The 21,901-nt window shown below is 51.1% G+C and overlaps 8 protein-coding genes across 8 annotated transcripts; 2 read left to right on the top strand and 6 right to left on the bottom strand.

Moving 5' to 3' along the window:
- Window positions 1–529: 529 nt before the first annotated feature.
- Window positions 530–1,318, bottom strand: COCCADRAFT_105242 (uncharacterized protein; the record flags this gene model as incomplete). Its single annotated transcript, XM_007717591.1, has 1 exon — window positions 530–1,318. The coding sequence occupies one exon, from the start codon at window positions 1,316–1,318 to the stop codon at window positions 530–532; it is 789 nt and encodes a 262-aa protein (XP_007715781.1).
- Window positions 1,319–2,090: 772 nt separating this feature from the next.
- On the top strand, window positions 2,091–2,903 carry COCCADRAFT_105268 (uncharacterized protein; the record flags this gene model as incomplete). The annotated part of the gene is made up of 1 exon (XM_007717592.1): window positions 2,091–2,903. One exon carries the CDS (start codon window positions 2,091–2,093, stop codon window positions 2,901–2,903), a length of 813 nt encoding a protein of 270 aa, XP_007715782.1.
- Window positions 2,904–3,601: 698 nt separating this feature from the next.
- COCCADRAFT_7948 (uncharacterized protein) lies at window positions 3,602–8,017 on the bottom strand (the record flags this gene model as incomplete). Its single annotated transcript, XM_007717578.1, has 3 exons — window positions 3,602–6,048; window positions 6,098–7,488; window positions 7,539–8,017. The coding sequence occupies 3 exons, from the start codon at window positions 8,015–8,017 to the stop codon at window positions 3,602–3,604; spliced, it is 4,317 nt and encodes a 1,438-aa protein (XP_007715768.1).
- A 1,056-nt stretch (window positions 8,018–9,073) lies between these two features.
- COCCADRAFT_56087 (uncharacterized protein) lies at window positions 9,074–10,717 on the bottom strand (the record flags this gene model as incomplete). The annotated part of the gene is made up of 1 exon (XM_007717593.2): window positions 9,074–10,717. A coding segment is annotated over one exon (1,644 nt), but the record flags the coding sequence as incomplete, so codon positions are not given.
- A 1,179-nt stretch (window positions 10,718–11,896) lies between these two features.
- COCCADRAFT_105254 (uncharacterized protein) lies at window positions 11,897–12,423 on the bottom strand (the record flags this gene model as incomplete). The annotated part of the gene is made up of 2 exons (XM_007717594.1): window positions 11,897–11,984; window positions 12,047–12,423. The coding sequence occupies 2 exons, from the start codon at window positions 12,421–12,423 to the stop codon at window positions 11,897–11,899; spliced, it is 465 nt and encodes a 154-aa protein (XP_007715784.1).
- A 1,029-nt stretch (window positions 12,424–13,452) lies between these two features.
- COCCADRAFT_7951 (uncharacterized protein) lies at window positions 13,453–14,916 on the bottom strand (the record flags this gene model as incomplete). Its single annotated transcript, XM_007717579.1, has 3 exons — window positions 13,453–14,037; window positions 14,109–14,591; window positions 14,656–14,916. 3 exons carry the CDS (start codon window positions 14,914–14,916, stop codon window positions 13,453–13,455), a joined length of 1,329 nt encoding a protein of 442 aa, XP_007715769.1.
- Window positions 14,917–16,022: 1,106 nt separating this feature from the next.
- Window positions 16,023–18,075, top strand: COCCADRAFT_29098 (uncharacterized protein; the record flags this gene model as incomplete). Its single annotated transcript, XM_007717584.1, has 4 exons — window positions 16,023–16,128; window positions 16,209–16,289; window positions 16,360–16,508; window positions 16,579–18,075. 4 exons carry the CDS (start codon window positions 16,023–16,025, stop codon window positions 18,073–18,075), a joined length of 1,833 nt encoding a protein of 610 aa, XP_007715774.1.
- Window positions 18,076–18,725: 650 nt separating this feature from the next.
- COCCADRAFT_105252 (uncharacterized protein) lies at window positions 18,726–21,506 on the bottom strand (the record flags this gene model as incomplete). The annotated part of the gene is made up of 6 exons (XM_007717595.1): window positions 18,726–19,911; window positions 19,962–20,070; window positions 20,127–20,932; window positions 20,992–21,161; window positions 21,208–21,422; window positions 21,479–21,506. The coding sequence occupies 6 exons, from the start codon at window positions 21,504–21,506 to the stop codon at window positions 18,726–18,728; spliced, it is 2,514 nt and encodes an 837-aa protein (XP_007715785.1).
- Between the last annotated feature and the right edge of the window lie 395 nt (window positions 21,507–21,901).

Genomic DNA, 21,901 nt, shown 5'->3' on the forward strand with positions numbered 1-21,901 from the left:
ATCGCAGGCTTGGCATCGGAACATATCGAGAACCGAGCTGACTTAGCATTCGCCCGAACCCAGTTTCAGGAGTCGGGAGTCGGAGCAATCGAAACCACTGTTCATTGGATGAGAGGGTAAGGAATTTCCATTTCGTATTAACGAGGCGTTGGACACTGTCTATGGAGAAGTAAAGCCATGGGTTGATAGGGAAGGGCTGCAAATAACATATAGAAATCTCGAAGATATGTACATCTAAATACAAAGAAAAAGTCTATAAATCCTAAAAACCTCGTTCCCGACTATGAGTGGATTTAAATCGTCTGCAGAGAAGATAGGAATTATATTTGATGACACACTTCACACAGTTGCTTGTCACTTGGTATCTTTTCATGATATTTGTGAAACACGACTTTGAGACATTTTTTTCATTGTTGCAAAAACTGCATACGACCATATTCGCAAGACATAATTTCAATTTGATATTCATTATTCACACTATTGGCAGCCAAACATACACTACAAGAAAACCCAAAACGACATGGTGTAACTACGCAGGCCCCGTACCAGATGGCAAATAGGGGTACAAGAAAGGAAAATAATACGACAACAATCCACAGATAATGCACTTTGGCGTACCCCTGGGAAACTTGGCCTTGCCACCAGCATTCACAACTCCAACATTCTTGTTATCCCACTTGCCCTCGTCGTCCTCCGCCGTTTCAATCATACCAGCCGCAATATCGAGGTACGAAACAAACGATTCTTCATCGTCCAAAGTGAGCCTGTGGCCCCTCTGCACATCCACCGACAAGCCGCCTGGCTTGATATAAACGCACTTGACCCAGTCTTCGTGCTGACGTAGGAACTCTTCAGCGAGCTCCAAGTCCCGGTACACGTGCCATGCAGATCGACGAACAATGGCGTTGACCCAAGGGTTCTTTCGGCTGATCCAAGGATCGATGGTAGCGGAGGACAGCAACACCAGTCTTGGCATTGGTGGAGCCTGGCTTCCCTCGGCCTTTGTCTTTTCTAGCGCTTTGATGACGGTGTGCGCGAGGTCTTGGCTGATGTGACATCCAGGCACGTTGTCGTTGGTAGTAGCTGTAAGAAAGACGGCTTTGCAGCCGTACATTGCCTTGCCGAGCAGATCGGCATCTAGAATGCTGCCAGTGTAGACTTCGACCCTGGGGTTGTTTGCGGCTTCTGGAACTAGCCTAAAGAGCTTGTCCTTGTTGCGGCAGTAGGCTTTGACTTTGGCATCAGTGTTCTTGATGAGAAGCTCGAGAAGGGCAGTGCCGCAGTTGCCAGTGGCACCGAGAACTGCGTACGACACCATTTTGGTAGAGTATGAATTGTATGTTTGAATTACGTTGAGGAGAGAGCCGCTCCACTTGGTCTAGCAATTGCTTTGGAGGTTGACTGACTCAACCTCTTGGTATTCATTCTCGATGGCATTTAATAGAAACGATTCTGGAAGTTCTATGGAGAGTATAGGCATCATGACGGGTCCATTGGCTGAAAAGATCCACCGAGAGAATGCCATCAGGCGTGCCGATCACCGGCACATAGATCTCTGGAATTGAAGCGCATACTGGCTTTCCGAATCGAAGTGGCTGTCAAGTCCAAATCATAGTTCTTCTATGGAACATTATTACCATCTAGCGCTTATTCGATTCGAAGATCATAATCCGATCTAGGATAGCCCTGGTATTGAGCCTTGCACAGAACGACTTGGCTCGTTCCGACGACCCCCGATCGGGACAAACCCATCGTTCCGTGCCGACGCATGAACTCGAGGCCCTGGAACAACCACACCCAACAACCACGACCCTCAAAACCTAAACATCGGAGGTCGGACCAATGCTGAACTTGTGTACGTGCCTTTGCTGCGGTATGCTGCAAGTAAGCAAGGCTGGAAAGTATACACAATGGACCGCCTCATAATCCATATACGGCCTCTATCGCCTAGCAAGAGCACATAGAGTATATAGAGTATACATAAACTCTACCACTTCACAGTCACACACCATCCAAAAGCACCTTAATCTCGAGATCCATTCTCTACCTCTCATTCTCCCCCATTTTCAATCATCACCCCCATCTCCAAAATGCCACACGTAGACAGCATCCCCTCCACCTACATCCCCGGCCGCCTCGACGGCAAAGTCGCCCTCGTCACCGGCTCCGGCCGCGGCATCGGCGCAGCCGTAGCCACGCATCTAGGGCGTCTGGGCGCCAAAGTCGTCGTCAACTACGCCAACTCGACCAAAGACGCCGAGAAAGTAGTCTCAGAGATCAAAGCCCTGGGCAGCGACGCCATCGCTATCAAGGCCGACATCCGCCAAGTCGCAGACATTGTGCGCCTCTTTGACGAAGCCGTCGCGCACTTTGGCCACCTCGACATCGCCGTCAGTAACTCGGGAGTCGTGAGCTTCGGACACCTGAAAGATGTCACCGAAGAGGAATTCGACCGCGTCTTCAGCCTCAACACGCGTGGCCAGTTCTTCGTCGCCCGCGAGGCATACCGCCATTTGACTGAGGGCGGTCGCATCATTCTCACTTCCTCAAACACCTCCCGTGACTTTAGCGTGCCGAAGCACTCGCTGTACTCTGGGTCCAAGGGTGCCATCGACTCTTTTGTCCGCATCTTCTCCAAGGACTGCGGCGATAAGAAGATTACGGTTAATGCGGTTGCCCCTGGAGGTACGGTGACGGATATGTTTCATGAGGTTTCGCATCATTATATTCCGAATGGGCTGCAGTATACAGCGGAGCAGCGTCAGGAGATGGCCGCGCATGCGTCGCCGTTGCACAGGAATGGGTTCCCGCAGGATGTGGCGAATGTGGTTGGTTTCCTAGTTAGCAAAGAGGGCGAGTGGGTTAATGGCAAGGTTCTTACGCTGGATGGTGGTGCTGCATAGAAGGATTTTTCAAGCAGTATTTCATCGAAATGCGAAGTTATTGATAGATTTTTAGAATGCATGATTTCCTTTTTTTAAAAGATCTTCGTTGCAGAGAGTGGTTTAGTGTGTGAAGTTAAATATTAAATCATTGCCTTCTTAAAACTTTATCTTGCAACAAATCTTTTTTCATAAGCGTGAGATTGTGCTGCTGGAGCAAGTGGTACGATCAGATTGTGCCGAGTACCATCGTGCAGACTTAGATTGCAAAGAAAGAAAAGCATTCCCCGACATAACACAACGGGTTTCTTAGTCATCAACCCAACCAATTAACAGTATATCCGTAAACTCACAAGATGAACATTTTCCTTCTCTCACACACACAAAAGAAAACTCAAGCATGCAACTCTCGTAGCAATCCACAATCTCATCTTTTCGTCTATGAAAATGCAACCGCACAGCACCATATGCACCATTAATTGCCTTGAAATCCAAAAAAAACTATGCAATTGTATAATCTCATATCCTAATCTATAGAAAAATTGGTATTAAAACATGTGTATCATCAAAGGACAAACAGGTAACTACCTCGTCCTTCAAATATGAAAACGCCTGCAAATGCCGCAGTAACGAGCAAAGGAAAAGGAAAACATTCAAGTCATGTACCCCTTCTCTTTCCCAATCTCTCGCCAATTATCCATAACCCCCACACACCCTTCTCACTGCTCCGCCTTCTTACTCGCCTTAGTCCTCAACTTCATAAACAGATAAACAAGCGCATACCCACTCAGGGAAAAAATGACACAAATACCCGCATCCCGCCATCCAAAATACTTTTCTGTTAGATTGACCGTAGCCAGGTAATCCCTACCCCAGGTATACTGACAAACGCGACAATCAGCCGTAGCCTCCGGGTTAACCAGATTCGTGCGTCCACCGGGCCCCTGAAGCCACGCTTGCAGGTACTCGCCGCAAGTCTGATTACCACCAGCCGGCGGATTGAAGATGGCAAACTCGCTCTCCTTGCACTCAATTTTCCAGTCCCAATCCGTAAAAACGAGTAAGGAGCCGATGAGGTACTTGAAGGGATCGAGGTAGTAAATCCAGTAGCGCCAGAATTCCTGGATGTTGTCGTAGGGGATGAGGACGCCGCAGAAGCAGCATAGGACGGCAAGCAGTAGAGGGTTGACGAGGGAGGCGAAGACGGCGTTGGGGGCGTAGGCGGCGACGAATTGGCCGAAGCCGGTATAGATGAATTGATAGATAAGGAAGACGAAGAAGACGGCGCCTGCGCTGCTGGGATTGGTGGGGAGGCCCGAGGCGAAGTAGAAGACGAGGTAGTAGAGTACGGCGCAGATGACGAGATAGGGCATTTCGGAGACGATGAGGGCGGTGACGAAGGCTTGCCAGGAGTACATTTTTGACTTCTTTTCTCGCGTCTCGTAGACGTCGCGGCGCTCGAGGAAGATGGGTTGCAACTGGGCGATTACGCCGGGCGCGACGAAGATGTATTGGAAAATGGAGAAGAGGATGTACTTTTGGTCGCCGACTGAGGGGCCGATTTGCCAGAAGGTGAAGCCGATAAAGAAGGCGACGCCGCCGTGGAGGAGGAGCTTGTTGTTGAAGTAGGCCGTGTCGCGGAAGAAGCCGACATTCATGCGGTGTGTGACGAGTTTGGTTTGCGTCCAGAAAGTTGTAGCAAATTCGTGGCCGTCGTCTTTGGTGCCGGGTTCTTTGCTGGCGGCGTCGGAGATGATTTCGTTGAGGTGCCTGTTGAGGGCGGCGGATTCAGGTGAGTTGAGCCAGACTTCGTGCCAGTCCTTGCCGCTGGGGTGGTAGCCGCTCACGACGTCGATCATGTGTTCTGCTGGGTTGGCGGCAATGGGACAAGGTGCACCATAGCGGCCAAAGTATTCCTTGATCTTATTGGCGTTGTCACCAATCTCGCCAAAGTAGACGGTTTTGCCGCCGCTAGCGAGGAGAAGGAGAACATCGAATTGGGCGAAGAGCAAGGCCGAGGGCTGGTGAATGGTGACTAGGACTGCTTGACCGACGTCGGCGAGTTTTCGAAGGAAGCGAACGGTGTTGAAAGCTGCCTGACCATCCAGACCAGAGGTTGGCTCGTCAAGGAAGATAAGAATAGATGGCTTGGAAACAAGTTCAACACCGATAGTGACACGCTTGCGCTGCTCGACCGAAAGTCCAGCACCCACAGTTCCGATAAGCGTATTCTCAAGGTCGTGTAGTTCAAGCAGATCGATGATGGTATCCACGTATGCGAGCTTTTCCTCAACAGGAGTATCGCGGCTTTGGCGGAGTAGGGCTGAGAACTCAAGAGCCTCTCGTACAGTAGAGTAAACATCGTGAACATCAAGCTGTTCGCAGTAACCGGCAGATCGTTGGAAAGAAACTGGCAGGGGTCGACCGTCAACTAAGATTTCGCCTTTGATCGTTCCGGCTGTCTTTCGTTGGGCGAGAACATCCAGAAGTGTAGTCTTGCCAGCACCAGAAGATCCCATGAGGGCACCAAGCATACCGGGTTTGACATAACCATGGACATTATTGAGAAGAGTACGGTCACCTGAAGGAGTCTTGACGGTGTATGTCAGGTTGCGCCAAGTGAAGATCGAGGTGTTGCGAATAAGACTGGTACCTAGCTTATCATTTGCTCCATCTGTAGTACCAAGCGTGTCGTTGTTGGGCGTGATCTTTTCGGTTTGCAGAGATTCCTCATCCTGAGTCTGAGATGTGCGAAGTCTCTGGACGTACTTTTGCTTTTCGCGTGGGATGTAGGCAGTGCTTGAACTAGAGGTGTCGTTCCAGCGAAGTGTGAAGATGATTGTGCAGGCAATGAATAGAAGCCACCATGCGAAAAGAATTCCCACATTACGCCAGATGTTAGATGGAGAGTAGGATAGACTGTCCAGATATTCTTTTCCGCTAAGCGAAGTTGCGCCATGTCTTGCACCGCGGATACCTGCACAAGATTGTGCGCTTGGATCCTGGTATTGAGGTAGATAGTTCGGGATGAGGTTGTCGTAGACGCATGGGATGGTGGTTCCTTCATACTCGTTTGCCATGACAGCTTCGAATCCATACGCCAAAGGATTGATCCAGTAGACCCAGACAAACCATGGGTGCATGTCAGGCTTCGGTATTTCGTATCCTATACAAATCAGTGAATGTTTTTGGTCGAAGATGTAGCGATCACATACCCATGTAGACAATTGTCGCGGTGATGGCGAAGCCCGAAACCTTGGATGCAGAGTTGAACGAGGGAAAGCCTGCGCCAATTGTCCTCATCATTGCAGTCATGGCCAAAGTGACGACGTAGACAATAAACCAGTTTGTGAAGAATGCTGCTGCAGTCTCTTTCAACGCAGTCATCCAGTAAACGATAAGAACAAAAGATGCGGTCTGGAAGATCAAAATGGGGATATCGGCTGCGACTTGGGCAATGCAAAAAGCAGCTGGGTTGAAAAACGCAAAGTTCTTCTGCTTGGCCAAGATGGGCCGACCAACGAACGAGTCGTTGACTTCTGATAGGGTGAAGAGAGCATTAAATAGCAGAGAAAGGAACAGAGCTCCGGACTTGAGGAACAGACCAGCAGTGTTGTCTGGTGCATTGTAGAAGAGCGATCCAGAAATCAAAGCTTGAATGATATTAGTCGCTTGCCTCATGATCAGACTCGGCTTATCTCCCCACAGGACTTGATATTGACGGACTATACAAGCCTTGACTTGATCGGGGAACGAGACTGTCATGGGTGATGACTTTGGAAGCTGTCCTGATTTCTCCGATAGGACAGATTGGACGAATGCCTCTGTGGTGGCTTTAGCCTCTTCCGTAAAGGGATAATCGAGTTCTTGGTCCATCTTGGCCTTGATGGTCGACTGTTCGTAGGCATATCGTATGTCGGTGTTCTTGCGAGGAAAGGTGGTTTCAAAGCCAGGCTTGATTTGTCGTTCACTGGGCACAGTGACACCAGTGAGGTAATCGGCGACATTTGCTCCATTTCCACAGACAAATCCAAGGTTCTCCATAAAGGGCCGGGCCTCCTCGCGAGAACCATAGTAGATCTGCTTGCCCTGGTCGAGAACGAGGACCTTATCAAACAGGTCATAGATGCCGTTGCCGGCTTGGTACAAAGTGACGATGGTGGACATACCCATGGTGTCTGTCAGACATCGCAGTGCGCGGACATACTCGAGAGCAGTGGAGGCATCCAGGCCTCGTGTTGAGTTGTCCCAACATATAACACTGCCACGTGTCGCTAGAGTTTCGATAATAGAGACTCGCTTTCTCTCACCACCAGAGACACCTCGTACGTATGCGTCACCGACCTTTGTACCCTCTGTGTGTGCAATGCCCATCGAATTGAGGAGGAATTGCTTGAAGTTGCGTCGGGCCTCGGTGCGGCTGGATGCATTTCCTTCGAGGTTAGCAGGCATGTTCAGACGAGTGGCAAAGTCCATGGTCTCGCCAACAGTTAGGGTTGGGTAGAACAGTTCCTCCTCGTTGTTGATAACAATACTACCAGAGTATTGCTTGGCTTGTTCGGCGTTAAGAGATCCATAATGAACTTCGCCATCTACTTGTGCATATCTGAGAGGACATGGTCAGCTTTGTAGCGCGCTCAACTGTGTGGCACATACCCATTACGCTTGTTGGCTAGCATTTTGAGCAAAGTGGTGCATCCAGAGCCTGGGCGCCCCAAAACCAGAAGCATCTCTCCAGGACGAACACATCCAGAACTGGATTCGAGAATGGGCTTCAGGGCTGGTTTTGCGCGAAAGTCCTTGATGAGCTGGAGAAGATTGAACTGGCTGAGAATGTTCTCCTTGAATCGCTCGTCGGCAGGAACTACGCTGACACTGAGGTTCTTCCATGTGACGCCCAGCTTGCGGCTGCTGGCTTGGTTGTTGATGTCAAAGTATTTGAGATCTTTAGCCAGCCTCCATTGCTCAACTTGCGTGTTTGTTGAACTCTGGTCTGCGCCGTCTTCCAAATCTTTGACTTCATTTTGTTGGTGTTTCTCGGTGGGCGAAGGGGGGATGAAGGACTGAGTGGATACGTTTACATCGCTGCCGGCCAGTTCTCCCGGGACAGGGGCTGGTCTGCCCTGGGCGTCCATAGTGAAAAACCTCAGTCGGACAATAATGCGAGTAACAAACAGGCCAGAATGACAAAGAGCAGGTGATATGAATCAGTAGTGGACGCCTGGGACATGTTGCTCAAGACATATATTATAACAAACTTTGTAAGGATTGAGTGTATCGGACATCTCGATGGTGAGAAAGGATCACCAATCTGGAGATCGGATACATGTGGAAAATGCCAGGGCATGAGGCTGCAATACGGTGGTGGTAATCCGACCAATGCGGCGGCGTGTACACGAGCTGGTACATAGAACGTGGACACCGCGGGCGCCGAGCGAAGCCTAACGCATGTGATTGTCGGGCACTAACAAGCGTTTACAACATGATGGCCCGGCAAATGTACAGGGTTTGGCGGCAGGCCTTGGACGTAATCGGAGGGTGGGAGGTGGTGACGATCATGGCCGCGGGACCCGTGGACACCGAGGCCGCCACGAGTACCGCCGATCATTGCCTAGAAGCGAACACGCACCAGCAAATTGCGGCATGCCAGCCAAGCATCGATCGGTTGCACAACACCACACAGTGCCTTGATTCATGGTGAAATTGCCTTTTGACATGTATCCATCTACATTTGATGCAGACCATCGCCGTCGATGGTGTGGGCTTGCTATATGTGCCGCACATGTGCATGAAACGTACCTCACCGCCACCATGACCGTCATGTCTATGACTCTATCTACTATACACGAGTGGGTAACTGACCATAGAGACCGATGAATATAAACGTCTTGCAGCGCCTCGCCCATGTCTTGCGCCATTCGCCCTACAACTTATGTAGGTGCATGCCGTGCCAATGAAAACTTCTTTGTGCCACTACCTGCAGCGTCGCATCCTAGAATCACAACCTGGTACAGATCCAACGAGGGTATGCATGAAAAGAGAATGCATATCATATCCCACCAAAAACCGGAAATGTGGTATAATGTAGCCAGCACCGTATACAAAGGAAAAGATAAGGAGAAGAAAAAAGAGGAGACAACGTATTAAACGGCGTTTGACATGGATATGGTGAAGTGGGCGATGCCACCAACTCAGCTCTCCTTGAGCGCATTCCTCACGGCTGCAGACAGAAAGCCGAGACTACTGCGGGCGTCGACTTCGACCGCCTCGAGCGTACGGGCTGAGAGAGGCACGAGTGCCGGATCAATGGCATTTGGCCGAAAGAGCGTCGTGGGCATTGTGCGCCTGCGGCCATAATAACTGCGCTCTAGTTCATTTTGCGCCAGGAATGAGTCAGCAGGGTGAGGGTCGAGGCCTTTTAGCCTGGCTGAAAGTGAAGTTATCAACCGTTGTACAGAATGCAGTTCGCGCAAGACTTGCTGCTTCGCTTGTCGATGACAAGGCTGATGGCGGCCCGTTGCCGTTGGTGTGGCTGTTATGGGGCTTCCGTGCCCGCTAGTCATGGGGACATTGTCCATGGCGCTGCTAGCGCCAACGCCAGGCCCGCCCGTCAGCGCCGCAGCAGAAGCGTACCAAGATAGCATCTTCATAGTGATGAGCAGTGCGACAACAATGAGCAGCTTGTCGTCGCGACAGTTGTTGCAGTTGACCAGGGCAAGCATGGCCTGAATCGTTTGCTTGTTCTTGGCCAGGATGAGCTGAGTCAGGGGACTCCCGGACACCGCAGATGGGTCTGAGCAGGGGTTTTGAGTTATGGTTTTGAACAAATCAAGTGCCTTGTGCAGACAATTGCAGTTCATCCCCTTATCCGCTTTTAAGACGGTCGAGTTTACTGCTTCTGGATGCGCCGGCTGGCTGCATGTCTGGCCACCCGGTAGGGCTGTTAACGCAACAACGTCTCTCGGTAGACTTGGGTGCCTTGACGACGAAGACGATGACGCTGATGATGCCGATGATGATGTCGAAGAAGATGCCGACGAAAACAATGGCGGCATTGAAGATGCTGATGACATTAACGATTCCGAAGAAGATGCGCGCGAGCTTGATTCGGTGGAGAAGTTGCTAGTTGATGGAATCAACAGATCAAACGGCGATTGGGAGCCAGTGCTGCCGTCTAGCATATCCAGGCCCAAGGTGGAGTCGAGTGACAAGCCTGTCGACATGGGCGCAGCAGAAGGGTCCCAGTCCATGAGATCGGTATACATAGGCGCATCAATGGCGGCAAGCGTGTCGAGGCAGTCATCCCATACGCCATTAGTCGAGCTGCTACTGTCAAGATTGAAGGGTGGGAAGAAGTCTGAGGGCAATGCGTCGGATGCATCCATGTGCGTCTGGAACGAGTCGACGCGGTGGTGGGCACTGGTGCTGCATTGTGCCCGGTCAGACGAGAGTGTCGTCGAGGATGCAGGCGATAGGAGTAGCGAGGCGGTTCCATGATCTGCTGTAGTGCTGGCGTGTGGCGAGGGCGACGGAGAATTTTGATGGTCGAGGGTGTTGCCTGCATCAGCTGTCCCGGCTGCCCGGCTCTTGGTTTGGTCGGTCGAGAGCGAGGCTGCACGACGTGCACTACTTCCTGGCACCCGTCCTGGACGCTTGCAGTGCAGATACCGGCACTCGATGCCTTTACTCTCGCAGCGAGAGCATGACGGGCGTTCCTTTGTGCAACGAACTTTTGATTTGGCACAGGCCTGGCAGCAGTCGCGCACCTTGAGGCCGCCGCTGGGACGTGCAGCAGCAGGGCGCGAGCCACCGGTCGTGGTCGGGGAGGCGGCGGTGATGGTGGTGGTCGACATCTCTCAATCTCAACACTGCCTCTCTGCCCTGTGGAAGCGCAGATGACCGTCTACATGTGTGTATGTACCTAGACGGTCAGGACGATGTGCACACTTTAGTATCCATCATGGCCTCTTCCAGACTGCTCCAAGATGATAATCCCACACAGGCGCCGCCCGGGAAGCCAACGCCTATCACGGCTCGTGCACAGCGCTGGCGACAGACTTGTGTCACTGTCGCCTCGATTGCGTCCAAATCATCGATCGTGCGGCTATATGGTTCCTGGGATCGTGCATGAAATCGACAGCCTCGCAGGCCTGACGCCCTTCAGCGGCCGGGTCACCCTCGTCGCCAGTGGCTGGCAAACCGCAAAACATACCTCTCTGTATGCACCCTGCCCACGTCCCTGATAAGACCCACTCATCGGGCCCTGCACATCCAGGACGTCGCCGGGGCATTGATTGGACTGCCCACTAAAGTAACCGTATACTGCCGAAGACGCTCCTAGCACTCAGCCGTCGCCCTGCACGTGTCGAGAACGCCCCAAAGTACCACCGCCAACATGACCGGGGGCCCACCCGACGTGTTCCCAAGCCTGCTTGCAATTGTGCATCCTCGCTCTTTTTGGACCCCGGCGATCCTGGATCCTTTGCCTTGGACCCTTACGTGTGCCTAGCTGGTGGTGAGTGCAAGTGAGTTGCCCCGTCGTCTCGGAAACATCGCGGGGTAATCCTACTAGCGGCCGCTGTCTCGGGATTAGCCTCATGCGCGCCAGCCTTAGTCACCCATCCCACCCATCCCACCGTTCGCCCTTTCTCCTTCCTTCTTCCAACTTTCAGCCTCGCCGTGCCAGAGCGGATCCCAGTGGGCTGTCCCTCATTAATGTCAGCAGGGTAGTTTTCCGCCTCATTAGAAAAGACACCCACTACTATGCGCGTGTACTATGCTGACCTTGGCACAGCTGTTGCGTCCTTTTTTTGGTATTGCGGCACTTGTACATTCACTGTCACACAAGACTACTACAGTTTCACGTAACAAGGGCCAAGAACATCCTTGGGTGGCAGCAAATCATGCCACCCGTCATCAAAGCATTCGATATACTAGCCAGACACGGCAAAATCTAGCTACTAGTCGACTAATTACACTATAAAACCGCCCACTGATTGGCTAGGCCAAAATCGTTAGCCTTGCAACGATGGCCATGGCGCATCCATACTCTCCCGAATTTGGCCATTGTGAACCCACTCCTCAATCCACCCAATCGTCATCCTACAAACCATTAGCCCTGAGTCGCAGTCCGCCTTGGGTTACTGCTCAATCAACAAACTTACTGGCTGCGCCTAGTGTCGGCAAACTTCTCGTGATCTCCAAATAGACGGCTCTTGTACCATGGATCCTCTCGCAGCTTCTTGTAGTCCTCCACGCTCTCAAACACGACTTGGCTGAAGCAGTCGTAGTCGGCCACGTTTGCCATCTGTGCGTCGTACAGCTCACTCATGAGCTCCCGCGTTTCTTGCGGATTGTGGATGACGGTCCAACGTTTGATTCCGTGCTTCGCCATGAGATCCTTGGTGAGCGGAGCGGATACCTCTATCATGTGGCGGCGATAGTCCTCCTCGCTTAATCCTGGCTTACGGTAGCCGAGAATAGTAAGACAGAGATACTTGCTTGGCGGGAGGCCTTTGTTGCGATGCCCGTTGGACGCCATTTTCTCGAAGTGGAATGATTTGACGGCTCGTAACGAGACTTGGTGTGTCAAATGTATAACGAATTGCTCAAACAGCTGCCGTTTATATCCCATGGCTCCATTTTTCCCCGTTCAGGTTCCCCTTCCTATATGGTCCGGAGAAACCGAAACTCTGTACTCGGGTCCCGAGAACTGCCTCATCCTACCGTGAACCAGCACATTGGACCGTGAAAACCCCCTCGTGGGAGACATGGTACGCCACATCAGCCACGTGAAGCTTACATTGCCTCCCCACGGAAGATTACATCAACACCATTGATGCAATAGTATACGTACTGAGATGCGGAGGCTCCGATGCGAACCCCCACCCAGTGAGTAGTACAAATCGGGCCGTATCTTATGTCATCTTACCTCGCGATTCGGGGAGTATATTCGCAAGCTAACCAACATTTGGCCGTAGCCATGTTTTCAAGGCCGTTTGTTCCGCGGGAAAGCACCGGGCCACTCCGTTCTTCTCGTATCGGATCCTTTTCGGAGCACGCAGTGTGGAGATACCCGTAACTCTAGTTGCCCAAGGGGCGTGGCGGAATCCTTGTGAGAAGCATCACATTCGCAATATGCGCGATCTGAATTTAATCGGCATCTGATTGCATCATTTCCGTTGAAAATCCTTTTCAACTGGCAGAAATTCAACGGGGCCCGCCGAACCCCAGAAGATGCCTACCAGGGCCAGTCGAGCTAAGCTTGCCTTGATGTCGCTTTTCCTTCTACTAGGATAACCCAGGTCGCTCGAACAAGCTAACGATTCCGCTACAATGCTTGTAGTCACGACATGTGGAAACATCGCATAACTTCTCACATTAAACCAGACATGGGGATGTGACAGCGACAAGTCCGCGCCCCACTTAAACATACCTTGATACGGCCGTTTGTTATGGCACATGGACGCGGATGGCACAGGTCATTGGTACTAGGTTACACTGTGGATACATTTTCGCTGTAGATTTTCAAAAAAAAAAGGTATTATGTACATTGACTCGGTAAAGTTTGTTAGATGAGCTCAGCGCTCTCACAAGATTGATACTTGACCACTAACGCAATAGTAGCCCCGTCGGCGGACCGAACGCGGTTCTTGACCACTAATTTCCCGCGTGCGTCAGATATGCTTTCTGTAAGTTTGTAAAGTTCTGACACCTCCATGGCCCCGTTGCCGGTGAGGTGCATGTCTGTGAAGTCGAGAAGCCGTACTCGGGTCTCGACATTGATGGCCACTGACCCTGGTTCAGGTAACATTGCCGGCGCGAGAATCAACAAAGCCATCGGATTGGCTCGGAGAATACTAAAATGTGCTTTGAGCTCCATTGTGATAAGATCGTCGGCCGTGTAGCCACGTGTGCTCGCTGCGCAAAAAGAGGGATGTAGAAGATACACTGCTGCGTCTTTTACCGGTTGCACTGCGGTCGGTTTTCTCCGTTGTACTATGATGCGTTCGCTGGTAACCAAATCCTTGTCGCCGTTACCAACCCCAGACAGACGCGCGTCAATGGGTATGAAATCATACGTTTGTACTGTCAATCGAAGGGCTGGAGCAGTCTGGGCCAGGTCCCGCGCCAGGCTTGCGTCGTTGTCACATATCTGTCACAGTCGTATCATATCAGCAAAGACTAGTCACAAGAGCAACTCAACTCGGTTCTTTGGTCACTCACATCAACAACGCATGCATCTCCCAAGCTACGCCAATTGAGTAAGTTTGGCAAATATGCAAGCTGGTTCCTCATGCTACCCATGCTCTGACGGTAGGCCTGCCATTGCCGGTTCGTTTGCGGTTCCTGGGAGACAAAGTCCAACAGTCGTGATGATTGTAGATCTATTGCGCTGCCATCATGCTCGTTTGCAAAAGAGGTAAGATCGAGGGATGCTGGGGCCACCTTGTTTGCTAAAAACATGGCAGCGTCGAAATATGACAACTCGGTCGTGAACGATAGCGACAAAGACGTATGTGCAACATGCCCATGCTGAGGCTCGTATAGAAAACCTGCAGTGGCAGTCATTCTCACAACTCGGCTGAGCGTATGCTCCGGCACATCCGCTAGATTCGCAAGCTCCTCGAGTGAGATGGTGTCATCTAATGGTATGTAGGCAATGATTTGATACTCGCCCATCCATTTTAGGCAGGCTAGAAGTTGATTCTGTTGCAAATTACAGACTTAGCTGGTTGGTGTCAAGATGACAGAGGGAGGTTTACTGACATACCTGGGTGGCTAGGGATTGTATGAAGCTCGCAGGACCAGCCAAAAGTGTCTCCAAGCGAGAGGATATTCCACTGAGGCTACTGTGTGCCAAGGCGATTTCATGCTCTAGGTTCTCTGCTCTGGCTGGAGGAACCAAGACATCGGTAGTGGGCTCTTTGGTGACGGCAATGCTGCCCTGATTGCTGCTCTCGCACAGTGCTTTGAGTCTCTTAGCAGTAAGAGCGAGTTCGGAACAGAGAGTATCTAGCTGGCTGAGATCCATGTTTGTAAATTTGTGATATAGTAATACAGTTTGAAAAGAAGCAGAATGGCTACTTCAAGGCATGGTGTGTAGTGTAAAAATAATTAAAGCAGCCACTACACCCTCTCGTGTGTGTATGCGTATGCACGTACGTGATAGCACCCCTGTACATGTTGCATATACTTTCTGTACGTCCTGACCTGATATGCAGTACAGATCCGGCACGTAGTTGTCACCACAAGGGGAATTGGATGCTAGCGTAGGGTGCTCAGGATAAGATCATCGGAGGTCATTGGCAAGGGCTCCCCCGGCTTGGCACGTGCGAAAATCTTAGCCTCCTTTCCATTTCCGTTTCGGCCCGCAGGGAACCCACACCCACTTTTCTCCCCAATTTATCGAGCAAGGATTCTCCTTGCGGGAACATCGCCCTGGGCCTATTGCGGTTGATGACGCTTCCTCATTGATGACATGCTCGCGGGGTTTCATCACGTGACGGGGCCGCTAGCCGACTACAACATCAGGAGCGTAATCGCTATGCATCTAGCCCGATGACACCTCAACAGGTTTCGGAGACGTGTAGATGCACCTATTTCTCCTACACACCAATGATCAACCGATAATGCAGCAAATTTGGGGGTTTGTCCCGCGTCATGTACCCGAAGTTTCTTCTCCACGCGGCAGCCCTATGTTCCGACCATTCCTTCCGCCTTGCAATTGGGGGCCGATCTCCAAAGCGAAACATCTGACGCCTAACAAGTCGCTCCGGATCAAACCCCCATTGTCGGCTCATACGCCTCCCGTCGGCTGAACCCTTTTCGCCTCACAGCCACCTACCGGAGGATTTTGACCCAGCAGCATGTTCGGAGGAAATCATGCCTCGCTACCAACGTGGCATTCCAGCATTGTTGGGACAGATGAACGGTTTGCACGAGGTGCCATGAATCCTTCGTGATATTGGAGTAGAGATAAAAAGAAAGCCATTGACATGTTGTAATTTTGGTCAGAAGTCGTCAGCCAGCTCAGCCCACTTGTTGGAGATAGATACACGTACCCATTCTCTGTCCAATTATAGCAAATCCTATCCACCATTTGCACTGTGTTTTTGCGCAGAAAAAAATTTCATCACAATGGGCGACTACGGCAGCACGGGATCTCAGACACTTGACGTCGATGTCCTCATTGTTGGCGCGGGACCTACAGGTGCCTCTTTAGGCAGCTTCCTCGGATCTCATGGTAAGGCGTGCCATCTGACACACATCCGTCTTATGCAACATTGCGCAAAAAGCATGCTAACTGGAGTTTCCACACCATAGGAATCACAGGGTTGCAGATCGACGCTGAGCCTGGCCCGTCGCCGCGCCCGCGTGCCAATTACGTGAACATGGCTGGCCTTGGTATGTAGGATTCGCTTCTTTCAGCCATTCTCGGGTAAGAATACGGTAGGCGCTGACGGTAGTCCCACAGAATGTCTTCGTGAAATTGGCATCGAGGCAAAGGCGCAGGAGGTTGCTTGGCCCGTATCAGAGTACTCGACCTATACTCGTTTCTGCAAGACGCTTGTTGGTGAGGAAATCTACAGAGCCCATGTGTTTGGTAACGATCCCCATCGACATGTAAGGCCTCCATTTATTGCACGTGGATCTTGAGGGAGCTGAAAACTAATTGCGGGAACAATTAATGCAGGGTGATTACTTCGATGCAAGTCCATCCAAGACACTGTGTCTCTGCCAATCCGATCTTGAGCCCTTGTTACTCGAACATTCTGAAAAGCATGGTTTCCCAACACGTTGGAATACCAGACTGGTCAGCTTTACCGAGGATGCAGAAAAGGATATTGTGATAAGCACACTTGAAAATACAGCAACAGGCGAAATCACCACTGTCCGTTCTAAGCAGCTTGCAGGTGCAGATGGACCTGACAGTACAGTAGCGCGCCAACTTGATCTCCCCATGGTCCACGGCCCAGGCAATGGCTTCGTCATCAGCGTGTGGGTTGAAGCTGACCTGAAGCATCTTACTGAGCACAACCGCGGTCTACTCCACTACCTCGATCGTCCGGACAAGCCGCAACCCGATTATGGCGTCCTAGGAATCGCGCACTTCATCAAGCCCTGGAATGATTGGGTGATTTCGCTGTTCCCGCACCCCACGTACAAGAAGCTCGAGGCAACCGAAGAGCAGATCTTGGCCCGCATGAAGGAGCTCGTCGGCGATGACACCATCGAGTACAAGGTTAAGGAAATCAGCACCTGGAGCTTCGACGAGGTCTACGCCAAGCACTATTCCTCCCCCTCGGGCAATGTGCACGCCTTAGGCAATTCTGTGCACCGCCACCCGCCCTTTGGCGGCCTAGGCATCAGCACCTGTATGGAAGACTCGTACAACATGGCATGGAAAATGGCCTATGTCCTCCAAGGCAAAGCCAACAAATCACTCCTAAAAACCTACAATGACGAGCGTCAGCCTGCCGGCGAATACGTCGTCCAGCGCACCAACGAAAATGGGCGCCTAAACTTTGGCTTCTACGGCCAATTCGGCTTCCTCAATGAGATCGGCGTGGACCGCCGTGCGGAGATGGACGAACTCCTGCGCCAGGACTCGTCGGAAGGCGAGGCCGCCCGCGACCGCTTCCGAAAGGCTATCCGCGATCTCGCGGATGAACGGCACTGCATTGGCGCCATGATGAACCAGTGGTACAAGTCCTCTGCTGTGTACACGGCCGACGAAACCGAAGATCCGGACTGGCCGACCAATGTATCAGATCGCTCCACCAAGCTCTACACAAGCACGTATCCTGGATGGCGTGTCCCGCATGCTTGGCTTGCACCCCGCCAGACCGAACCTGGTCCGCGACTTCCGCTCGTCTCGACTAGAGATGTCGTCGGACATAACCGCTTTACGCTCCTCACCGGAATCGGGGGAAAGGCTGTGTGGGGCGCGCCGGCGGAACAGGTGGCTAAGGAGACGGGCGTCGAGATCGCAGTCGCGAGTATTGGGTTTGGCCAAGACTATGGCGATGCGCTGTTCAGGTGGCATGAGGTGCGTGGCGTGGAGGAGAAGGGCGCCGTGTTGGTACGACCCGATCGCACGGTTGCGTGGCGTGCGAAGAAGCCGCTCGGAAGTGAGGAGGAGACTAAGGAGAAGTTGGGCGTTGTCATGAAGTCGGTTTTGGGCATTTAGAAAGGGTTTCTCTTTTTTGCGCGTGGAGGACGATATAATGGCAAGTAAGTATTCTTGGACAGTTCTTTTTTTTATATGATTTGCGGTTACAGAGTTACGAATGGTATCTCCCTGTTATTTTCATACACGAGATTTATCTTTTCTAGAAAACACTTGTGCGATCTTTTCCCCGACTTACCTGTTATTCAGTGAGAATCCTCGTTGCTGGATGCTTTCCTTATTCATCTTCCATTCTCTCTACTGTACTCGATCGTCTCCAGGAGATTGATATAGCGACGTACTCCAAACCGCTCGTTCACCTGATTCTCCCCCTGCCACAGCTGCATGTGGGAGAGTATCTTGGTGGCATTAGTAGTCGTATGTACGAAGAGGATCAATCTCAGGTCCTTGAGTGCATTTACTGCATTTTGCTTGAGCTCCAAGAAAACTGTTGTTTGGCAGCGTCGTTGTACTCGATCGTCCTGGTCATTCCGCGACGTGTGCGCCCATGTTCTCGGATAGCAAAGGGTGATTACCTATGACACGGAGTATACCGAAAGGCGTATCTCTTCAAGTCGTCTTAAGATGCCGTTCATAGCAGTGATTTAGCCATTTTCGATCAGCTCAAATAGGAACAATTTCAGTTCGTTTTTGGAGCTGTATTCACACAGCTATGCATCGGGTCGCGATGTCAATCTCATTCCATCTAGATGATGCGGTTTTGGTGGAAAGTCAGTCGAGAAACCATTCTTGTCTCTATATTGTTCTCGCAAAAGGAAGCAGGGCGCACATAATAGGTCGTCAATGGCATAGCTTCCAAGCCAGGCCCTGCCATGAGCGCGGTACAGTAGCAATGATACTTCTGCGAATATGTCGGGAGCGCTGTCTTGATCTGTAAGAGCGCCATCCGGGAAGAGGTAGGGCTCGGCGTCGTAGAAGAGCTCGTCAGTTGTAGAGTCGGCCGTTTCGTGGTTGTCTTCGATGTAACATGTGCCCGTGTACGCGGGCGGATCTGTTGCTTTGAAGGCAGCATGCAGGCTATCAGCCTTTTCGCAGACGCAACCAAACCGGTGGTTGGTTTTGATACACTCGGTGACGGCTATGCGAATAGGTGAGACGAGAGCACTTGGAAGGGACTTGTAGTCATCTCCACAGGAAGTACAAGAACTACCTTTCAATTGCATGATACTGCTTCCACTCATCGTACTCCGGTAAAAAAGTGCATCAAGGAATAGAGCTCGTGTATAGCCTAGTTGCTGCTGACATTGCTCGAATTCCAGTCGAACGTAGGTCTCCAGGTTCTCAGTCGTTTCAAGTACCGTGCTACACCATGCTGTATAAATGGTGGGAAGTGCCTGTAGATACTCCCTATGACTTAGGTCGTCATGTAACCAATCGAATCCTGGCATCTGGCAAAAGGATCCTGCACTAATTACCATGGGTATCAACACTCGACCGCAGACTCGAAAAGCGAGCAAAGTGCTAATAGCATCTATTCTCTTTCGACATGTCGCTTTGTATTCGCAATCAAAGAGTCCCAGAATCCGGTCCAGAAAGCGGCCATCTCGCATGTGGCAAAGCACTGTTCGGACAGCGTGCTGCAAACCACACCATATTGTCTGCGAGTTGAGTTGGACGTACAGTTCAGTCGGAGCACAGTGAAACAGCCACGTGATGCTGTTTTCCGAAATGGGTACACTTTCTTGCGCATATGTCCTTTTAAGCCACTCATGCACTGTCCAACCGTCGCTCTTGGGATCTGTCAGCTCGATACAGTCGGAAAATAGTCGCAGCATGGAAATCTTGACATCGGCATGTATATCCTGCGCTAGTGCGACAAAGAGGGTGATGGGAGAACTATATAAGGTTAGCGTCACTTGCGCTAGAAACAGCTAAAGGTAACTCACAGTATAGCTTCAGTTGGTCCTTCGTATACCAACGCTGATTTATCGGCACCAGCTTCGATTAACATGGCGCAAAGATCAACATGGCCACCAGCTGCCGCAAACTGCATCTCTCATTAGCGTATGTAACAGGCGGTAACCCGGACGGGTTCCAAGAATGGAGTGGACTTGCATGTAAAGGCTTCCAGCCTTTGGGACTGGTGTCAACCACACTCCCAAGCCTTTTACTGAGCAGTATTTCTACAGCTCGAGTTTGACCTGTCCGGCAGAGCTCAAATATCAGGGAATCTTCTGCGACGGCGCGGGTCACTGTCAGTTTACAGTTGAACAGCCAGCTTCGGCCAGCAGCGGCCATGATCGCTTCCAATCCGTTGCGGACACCTAACCACTGGATCCAGGTATTGGGGTAGAATATGTAAGACGTGACACATTTTGTCTCTTCGTCCTTATTATGTGCCTTTCCCGGAAGATGAAGTTTGGTCTTGCGCTTCCATAAACAGCCAAAAGCAGTTCGGAACCCCGTCACATGGTGGCTGACACGATACTGCAAGTTGTCTGAATAGACGAATGTTCGTGCTCGAGAAAATCCGTTGCAGTCTACCGTGTAACCATCCTGAGCGAAGATTTCAAGCGAATTGGATTCGAATTTAGAGATCCCAATCTGCTCAACCGCCTTTAACATCAGCTCCTGCAGCTTCACTATGGTCATGGCCTGTTTCGAGACGTTCTTCTCGAAATCCATGAGCATAGTTTTTGCTGTTTTGATTTCTCCGACTGTGTTCTTGCCCAGAATATTCTGCTCCACATAGATTGGTGGAGGAGGCTGTTCACCTCTGATGGATGCTCTATCGTCTGCGGGTCGCTCCGACAGCAGGTGTATGTTGAGTTCGTCGCGGTCTGGGTGATGCTGAGAGCCAAGGAACATAGTTGTATGTATCGGAACAGTAGTAGCATATGGCTGAGATTGTACCACACTTTTGAGAAGTTAGTACCACTATATGGCACCGCCACAGGAAAGGAATTATGAGCACACCTTTGATGTACAAGCGCAAGAGTCAAAGTCAATTTCGTCTCACTCAGTGAGTCGCGAAACTTTTGAATATGCTTACTATGACTGGCGGCTTTGAAAGCAGCCCATTTCCGTCTCTTGCGCGATGAGGACTGAAACCCTTCATCAAAATCTGCCACAATGGTGTTGAGTTCCTGGATTGTCAGAACGCAGTAAGTTTAGAATTGAAAAGTAACGCACAAGAAGTTTGCCCCAGCAATGCTGTATCCCCTCAGCTACGCATTCCCCGACTGCGCCCTTGGTGGATTGAATCTTTTTGAATACTGAAATGAGATATTGGAGATCCTCATTGATGGCTGCAATGTCTTGTGGTGCGTCTTCAACAGAATTCCAGAATTTGTATAGCTTCATGAATGACTCGGTGAGTTGAATGGCAACCGAGACTACAGCTAGGCCTAAGACTTGTCAATATCTGGCCATAAGGAAAGTAGCCAGTTGTGTTACGACTTACCGTTTGCCGCCACTGAAAGTCCTTCCATGGCTATGGCTGCCTCCAAAGGTGACAGAAGCCTCTGTCACTTGCTTGTCTTATAATGAACAGCATCTTTGGGTGGCTTAGGGGGAAACAGTGCAGCTCGAAGTGTGGGGTCCATAATACGTTGAAACATTTCCCGCGGGAAGCCACATGGCTCTGCCGCAATTGTTGGATACTTTCGACAACAAATGCCTGATATGGGCTTTGCGCCGAGCGAATTGGACAGAAATAAGCTGTGGCGTCCAGAGGATCATGTGCGCTAAGGAGTGACGCGAATCCGAGGCTGTGATGGCTATGCAAGTGAAATGACGCTAGTAACCGTGTGTAACCCGAGGCAGCCACACGTCTAAGACGTGTGCATGCGAAGTTCAGGAGTATCTGGATGTGTAGTCCTTCGCC

Source organism: Bipolaris zeicola (assembly GCF_000523435.1).
Source record: "Bipolaris zeicola 26-R-13 unplaced genomic scaffold scaffold_186, whole genome shotgun sequence".
NCBI lineage: Eukaryota > Fungi > Ascomycota > Dothideomycetes > Pleosporales > Pleosporaceae > Bipolaris > Bipolaris zeicola.